The sequence below is a fragment of the Numenius arquata genome, chromosome 1 (genome assembly GCF_964106895.1).
Source record: "Numenius arquata chromosome 1, bNumArq3.hap1.1, whole genome shotgun sequence".
Lineage (NCBI taxonomy): Eukaryota > Metazoa > Chordata > Aves > Charadriiformes > Scolopacidae > Numenius > Numenius arquata.
Genome location: NC_133576.1, coordinates 112,186,902 through 112,195,439, shown reverse-complemented (window position 1 = coordinate 112,195,439; position 8,538 = coordinate 112,186,902). Strand labels below are relative to the sequence as shown.

General features: G+C 40.3%; 1 protein-coding gene across 1 annotated transcript in view; it reads left to right on the top strand.

The window, feature by feature from the left end:
- Positions 1-2,463: 2,463 nt before the first annotated feature.
- The window catches only part of NEK5 (NIMA related kinase 5), a 28,111-nt gene continuing 22,036 nt past the window's right edge, over positions 2,464-8,538 (top strand). The window contains 5 exon segments of the mRNA XM_074154978.1: positions 2,464-2,580; positions 4,323-4,419; positions 5,448-5,545; positions 7,322-7,405; positions 7,513-7,583. Of these exon segments, the coding sequence (XP_074011079.1) occupies positions 2,464-2,580; positions 4,323-4,419; positions 5,448-5,545; positions 7,322-7,405; positions 7,513-7,583 (467 nt within the window).

Here is an 8,538-nt window from a genome sequence, read left to right as displayed (position 1 = left end):
AAAAAATCTGAGTGGGCATGTTTTCTGTGTTACAAAACTGAGGGTGGAAAATGCGTAACAAACTTTTTTAGCTACAACACTTGCAAATAACCGAACCAAGTCTAGATCCTGAACATATTTGGAGTTGGCAGAAATGTTCAGTCAAAAGCATTGGTGCTAATACCATTGTTGAAATTGCCATGTTTCAAAGAGAGGGTGTAACACTATGAGAATGGGTGAAGTTTTTCTTCCTGACTACGTAATGAAATGCTGTGAGGGTGGTGAGGCACTGGAACAGGTTGCCCTGGGAAGTTGTGGATGCCCCATCCCTGCAAGTGTTTAAGGCCAGGCCTAATGGGGCTTTGAGCAACCTGCTCTAGTGAGAGGTGTCCCTGCCCATGGCAGGGGGGTTGGAACTCGATGATCTTTAAGGTCCCTTCCAACTCTAACCATTCTATGATTCTATGATTGTGGTGGGCTGACCCTGGCTGGACACCAGCTGCTCACCAAAGCTGCTCCGCCACTCCCCTCTCAGCTGAGTTCTCCTGGGAAAGCTGTTCTGGCGTGTGTCCATGTAATAAATAACATTAAAGAATAGCAGATAGGAAACGCTTTAGGACATCTGTAGGTTTAGTCCGGATCCGTTTCACACCGCATCTCCTGTGTTGCACACACGCTGGTACATGAGGCTCCGCCAAGGATTCAAGAACTTGACTGAATTTCACTGAATTTTTAGAGTTGGAAGGGACCATAAAGATCATCTAGTCCAACTCCCCTGCTGAAGCAGGATTGCCCAGAGCATGTCAGAGCATGTTACTCAGGACTGCATCCAGGCGGGTCTTGAAAATCTCCAGAGAAGGGGACTCCACAACCTCCCTGGGCAGCCTGTTCCAGGGCTCTGTCAGCAGCCTCAGCAGCAGACTTGAGGCAGCCGAGATTTCCTTTTGGTCCACCCTACTTCTGTTAGTGACCACCCGAAGCAAAGCACACCCGCCGCGGGAGGGAGGTGCCGTTTGTGCGGGGGAAATAAGGCTCCCTCTGGTCCCGACGGGCCCTCGCCGTCCCTGCCCACTGCCCCGGGCCCGCCCGCGGGCGCTGCCGCCGCGCCGCCACACCTCCGCCGGGGGGGTCGCGGAGCCCGGCGAGGGCTCCTCCTCTTGGCCCCGGGGGCTCCGGAGGCGGCTGGGCGCACGCAGGTACCGCATCCTCCGGCGGCGGGTCTGGCCCGCTAGGGCCTGGCCGAGCCGGGCCGGGCCGGGCCTCAGGGGAGGGAGGCCCTGGCAAAGGCAGCCCGCCTGGCGCGCCCCGTCGCCATGGCGACGGCACCACAGGGGAGGCGGGAAGGGCGGCTGTCCCCCTGCGCGGCGGGCACAGCGACAGGAGGTTGTAGACCACCACCCGTGACTTCGTGTAGGCTCCCACTGCGGGGGAGGCGGTGGCCGCTGCTACCGCCACCCCCCGGTGGAGCCCCACCACCCAGCCCGAGGTCTGGCCCTGCCGCCCTCTGCAGAGCCCACTTCCACTGAGCTGCCCGCAGAGGCGAGGCCCTGGGAGGTGAGAGGCCTGGGTGAATGGCAGGCCGAGGGCAGTGGCCACCTGTGTGAGAGGCCCACCTGTCCCGAGTGGCCGCTTCTCACCGGTGACTACAAACAGGAGCTGGCTTTTACCTCAACACCTAAATTTTGAATGCCTGAAGATCAGCCCACCTGCGCTGGCAAGGCAGTCTTCAGAAACCACCAGTCACGGAGCCCACACGGGCTCCTGAGGTAGCCTGTTGCAGAGCTTGCCAGCAACTGACAGGGAAAGTCTAGTGTCTCAGCAAATCTCCCTTGCTAAAACTCAGGCCAACTAATAAGAACAGTTTTATAGTGGTGCTTGCTCATATTTAGGTGTGTAAGTTTGCTTATGGATACGTTGCAGGTACCCAGTGACATTGCCGTTTCTGCCAGAGGTTTCCAGGTGGCTGCTGGTGCCTGACTGCGCTTGGCTGTGGTCTCCTGCAAAACACAGTGGCTTCTCATTTTGCTGCCAACATTAGATCGCATTAGTTTAAAATAAGTCAACATGAAATAGATGATAATTTTATTTTTTCCATTACAAGAACAATTCTGCGGTAACATTAACTTCAGGAAATAATGAGTCAGACTTTCCAAAATCGTATCCTAATATGACATAGTACTTTCTACTGCCTTCTCATGTTTTAACTTTAGGGTGTACTAGGACTAAGCTTCAAGCTTTTCTTTATGAGACACTCATAAACTTGCTGCTTACTGAAAGTTCAGATCCACAATAATTTGCAGACTTCCAGGAAGGTGACATTTTCAGGAAGAATCAGCAGCAGTAATAACATAATAAAAATGATGGTCATAAAAGGTAGTGTTGTATTGGGTTTGTAGCACAAACCCTGATGTTACAGCACTGACTTTGTGCAATACTAACTCGGGGACTTTTTTATTTTAGAAACTGCTTTAAAACAAAGACGTCATGGATAAATATGAAATCATTAAAAAAATTGGAGAAGGATCTTTTGGCACAATATTCTTGGCAAAAGGAAAGGTGGATAATGAGCAGTGTGTTGTCAAAGAGATCAATTTAACTAAGGTAAAACAACAAAACCTGGATGATAACGGTAGTTATTTACCTGATGGTGCTAATTGCATTTAGCTAGGATATGAACTTGGGTTATGTTTCATCTCCTTTGTAGTTCTATCTCAATTATATAGAGTTAAACTTTCTGAAGACTGTACTCTTTGATAATTCAGTGATTTTAGAAGCATAGATGAAATACATATTTTGATATTGATAGTGTTTACCTTTTACTGCATTTTTGTTCCTTTCAAATCTTTTCTCTGCCTACAATGCATGACACAACCTAATTCAAATTTTATAATAAATGATTCAACTGCAATGAAACTATTGCCACTGAAATAACAAATCACAATTTTGTGATATGTTAAACTTTTTCATTTTCACATCCATATTTTCAGACGTGATTAATACAGAATGGAGTGTTTCCAGTTCTCATTTACGTTTATGGCAGTTTGATTCATCTCATCTAATTTTAAATGTCCATTTTGTAGCTGTCAGCATCTGAGCTGCTTGGCTAGACTCCCTTTTTAGGAGAACAAGAGAAATAAATATTTTTAGGATGCTGTTGATCTGTGTGTTTTAGAATTCTGTTTTAGAATGAGCTGAATCGGGCCATAAAAGTGCTCTCTTTCTCTCTGCTGACTGCAGAGGCAGGTTAGGACGACTATCCCAGATATCAGAGGAATACCACTTCTATATTTGGTTCCAGAAAGATGGGCAATTAAATCCCCTGTGATTTCAAAACAGGGGTTTCAACAGTCAATTTCAATGAGTGCCTGCATGCTTTTGACAGGTCTTTTGCTATTCTGGGCCACACGTGAATTTCTAATATATCAGAGAATTATAATAGAGGAATGAATATGTATCAGTTCTAGAAAGAACTGTATAACTTCCAGATTCAAACCCAGAAAAACTGATATGCTAGTAATGACAGCTAAATAAAAAATAAATAGTTTCTCTCTATGCCCATGACCAATAAAAACATACATTTCTGATCTTAGATTTTGATGTATGCAAAATAGAAAAATGAAAGATAATAAAATATTATTATGGATCCCATTCCTTCAAAAGTCAAGAGCTGGATACAGAAAATTACTTACTCTGTTTCATTCACTTTCTGATTTTTGAATCTTTGAGGATTGCATTTCAAATTTTTTTCTTAAGAATGAGGGTAAGAAACTTTTCATAAATACAAGAGGACATTTCAATGGATAGATACTCAGAGACATGAATTTTTCAGAAGTAATATTGATGAAAGTATGATCACAGTGAACTGCGTATGAATTTTCCATTTAATGTAGTAGGGCAAAGAGTTTGCCTGAAATGTTGCAGGAACTCATAACACCAGTAAATCAGAAGGACTTTCTTTCTTTTTACTTTATGCTTTTGAGATTGCCCATATTAATAATACAGAATAATCTAGACCCTTGTTCTTCAAATACTGAAAGGGAGTTTAGATTTTAACTCTATTCATCAGCTAGCTTAACAATAGCATTTGTGTAAAAAGTTCAAAGGTATACATTTGCGTGTTTGTAAAATGTCATAATTTGGTTTGACTTCAGTAACGTCCCAATATATTTCCAAGCATACACTGCAAATTGATATTTTACATTATATGTACATCATATTTTATATTTCTGCATCACCTTGGTACACAATCTTTTTATTTGTGGGAAAGGCTTGATAACAATGTAACTATTTTTGAAGAGTTTAATGTAATTGTTGCTAGCATATAGTTTCCTAATTCTTTATAGATGCCTGTAAAAGAAAAAGAAGCCTCTCAGAAAGAAGTTGTTCTTCTGGCCAAGATGAAGCACGCAAATATCGTAACCTTCTATGATTCTTTGCAAGGTTTACTTTTAACATTTTTGTTTTATTTGTGATTATAGGAGTGGAAGGCAGCACAACCTGGCTTGTTAATATTGCCCAACCTTGAGCCTGTCCCCAACCCCTTGCTTACTAGTGGGGACAGGTCCCAACTCCTAAAAATGAACATGAGGTATTAAATTCAGTCATCACTTGCCCTCTTCCTGTGTGTGGGGGGACCTAAGGTATTGTGGCATGAATGCTAGGTCCTGGAGTGTCTGCATTTCTTAAGTTGAACTTCAGTCTTGATCAATAGGAATCCAGAGTTTAATGAGTCTTTTCTAGGAGTTTCAATAGAAGAGAGCTTTTCAGTATGGCAAGAAATAGATCCTGTTGGCATTTTGTCTTGAGCCATATTTTGAGATATCACTCAAGGGTACGGAATTCTTCAGGACTGAAAGAGATAGAAGGAGGTTTGTTCTCCACAAAAGCTAATTCCCTATATTTATTTTTCCTCCTGACATCTGTCATAAGCAATGCCTTATGCAATGAATTCAATGGTTACAGCTTGTGTTCAAATTGTTTTCTGTGATCAGGACTGTAAATGTTGTAAAGGACACATAAATCTGGTAGTCTTCTGGACCTCAGAGGGATAAGAATAGGGTGTTTCCATATTAAGTAGCCTGTGCTGTTTATTTCTTCTTTGTGGACACTGGCTACTTTTAACCTTTTCCCTAAGCCTGACTGTATACTTAGTTATTATTGGAGAACAATCCCAACTATGCAGCATTCTGCTAAGCGTTGCCTGTAAGAACATCTGTCTTTCTATCAGTATGGTCTGTTGAGCGTTCTCTTGTGTATTTAATATTTTTGTGAATCTCCATTTAAATATATTTTCATGTCTTAGTTTTGCATCAGGTTTCAGTGGAAGGATCCATTTTTTTCTCAGTTACTCTTTGAAATGGAGGAATAGATAGAAGACTAACTACTCCCTTTTGAAAGAAGGACCATATGAAATAAAAAGAATTTATTGCTGTATTAATGAGTAATAAAGGAAAAAATTTACTTTTCAGAAAAGAACAAGCTGTATATTGTGATGGAATACTGTGATGGTGGAGATTTAATGAAGCGGATAAATATGCAGCATGGAGTGCTGTTTGACGAGGACCAGGTGAAAGAAGTAAACTTTAGAGGAAAGAACTTATGTAAAACACATGGTTTGAATTATCCAGTACTAGCTACTGTTTCTTTTTTGGCCTGTTAAAATAATTGAATGTTTTGAAGAAAGTGTGGTAATCTTAATGGGAGTCCATAAAGATCTTAAATTAATTCATTAGCAGTATTTTGATGCTGTTTTTATCCCCCCTACCTCCTATTGCTCCTTTCATTGTGGATGCATTTCTTCTTTGCATTAGTAGTTTACCTACTAAGCCATAAAGACTTTCTTTTAAATGGTGTTTTAGAATTATGGGGAAAGATATTAAATATGAATTCTTCATTTTTTCATGCTGTTTGCATCATGGCACAACCTGCTTTATATTGAAGTCAATGGTAAATCTCTCGTTCGTTTCATTTGGGTCAAGACTTCTCTGATGCTATTTAAATGGTTAAACTAGCACAGAGAAACAAGCCCAGACATCTGACTGCTTCTGGATTGTGTTACATTTTATTTTGTAAATAGGTGAGTGTGATATGTATTGCAGTTCACAGAAACAGATTTTTCTCACTATTCCTTACTTATTCCTTTATTTTTTTACTAATTTTCAGCTTTCTGAAGGAAATTTTCTCTTACGTATTGGACTTAGTGTACTGAACTCTGAGGTTATTTAATCATGCATAGTCTTCGACTTTTTCAGGTACAATGAAAATTTACCTAGAAACTAGATAGATAGTATCCAACTTGTTAGTGGAAATATACTCTAAAGCATAAAAGTGGGAAAAAAAAAGAAGTACTGTGACTTTTCTTTTTGCTTTAGTAGTAAAAGAGGAACTCCTAGTGTAGAATTCACTTGGAAGTGAATCACTGGTTCAGTAGTAATGAATTTTAAGATCCTTTTGGGAGTCATACTAGAGGTAGAAGGAAAATGAGAGAAAATAAAGAGAGGACAAAACTACAGATCATGAAAACACAGGAGAGAACCAACACACACAACCCCCTTGACAATGAAACAGAATAATACATATCCAAAGAAAGGCGAAGGAAGTACAGATAGAAGAATGGATTATAGAAACTAAAGATACATCTGCCAATCAAGAAAGGAAAGCAAATTACCTGATTTAACATAATGTTGTTAAAATATCTTTATATTTTCAATTGTATGCCTAAGAAAATCTCATTTGTGGCGTCAGCCCTATTCGGGAAATCATCTGCTTAATGTGAAGCATTACTAAATAGTACATTTTTACTTGAATCAAAGTCTTTCATGACCATCAGTTTTCCTAAATAGAGAACTGTATAAGCACATTCTACTTTTGTTTCTGAATTAAGTCCAAAGGCCCTTACTCAATAAATCACATGTATATTTGAAGTAAAATATATGTTTGAGAGTTGTACTGGGTCAAGGATAAACAAACCTCTGTGCTTACTTATTATGCAGGTTTCTTCATAGCTCCCTTCTTTCACCACATTTCAGTCCTTAGTTGTTATTTGAACTTACTAATTTCTAAATAGAGGTCTAGTATTCTTAGGGTCCTTTGATGTGATTCTTCAGTCATTTTTTGCATACCCATCATGTTGCCGTCCGTGAACACTTGGTGGGGATAAGCAAAGTGGAGCAGGTATCTATTTCCATCTAGTTTTGTGATAGTAATTAAAAAAGGAAATGTCTATGGCATTAATTTTAAAAATGCTATTTTTTACTATTTTACATATTTCAGTAAAATGCCCCACCGGATGTTAGAATTACACAAATTTATAGATGTCTGTTCCATTTAACGTTCACTGCAGATTCTGAGTTGGTTTGTGCAGATCTCCTTGGGCTTGAAGCATATTCACGACAAGAAGATTTTACACAGAGATATAAAAGCACAGGTAGTAAAACTAGTACTGGAGAGGGGGTGATTTTGTCTTGTGAAAAATATGCTGAAGAAGCTCTGTCGTGTTTCATTGTTGCATACCAGTTTTGGTTTTATTTGCAGAACATTTTTCTTAGCAATAATGGAAAGGTAGCAAAGCTTGGGGACTTTGGCATAGCAAGACAGCTGAACAGGTAAGCACTTTTTTTAATTAGTCTGTGACCTGCACCAAATGCAACTGTTAGGAATGTTCAGGATGCAGCCTGAATGTGCAAAGTGTGGATTATACTTGTTCAAGAGGCTTGGGATACAAAGGGTCTGACACTGCGTTTTTTTCTGTTGCTCTAAAATATGCCATTCTGCATGAAACTGCAGATGTATCTAGCCTAGTAACTGGACTTCTGTTACATATAGGACATAGGGTGGTGAAGCCTCAGTCTTTCCCTCTTCTCTGTGGAATTGACATACAGAGATTCTGGAGGCACAGCTCCTGCTCTTGCAGCTGTTGATAATCACTTCTGGTGCCTCATAAAAAAGAAAGTGAAGAGCATTAAAAACTTAGGAAAGAGTGTAAGAAGAGAGTTTGGACAGAGTTTCTTTGTATGTCCTCCAAGACTGTGTTTGTATTATTTTTTTTTTAAAGGGCCAGAACCCACTCTCTTGGAATGAGAGTAAATGGCATGGCACTGCATGGCTTGCATCCATATGGCTAAACTCTCTTCTCCCAAAGAGGGTGGCCTTGTTTTTACTGACTTTGGGGACAAGGTTGGCCTATTCTGCATAATGGCCTGATGTTGTCTAGGAGAGTGCTTTTTGATGTGGCCAAAAAATCAAAGTCAGGCAGTGCCTGCTAGCAAAATGCTTGAATTTGAATTCTTTTTGAGCCGCTTGATCATCTTTGACCTTGGCAGGATATCGTGGCAAAAAAGATCCACAATTTAGTTAAGTATTGTGTGGAAAGGTAACTCTCTGTTAGTTCTGTGTTCTGGGGATAATTGCTTTAAGGGTTGGTCCTACACAGCAGAACAGTACATAGAAGATGGACAGTAAACCTCAGAATTTGAATGTCCAAGTATAGACATATTAAAAAGTATTTAATAGGCTTATACAACAAAATAATTGGAGCTTGATAGTATTTTTCCTCCTGTA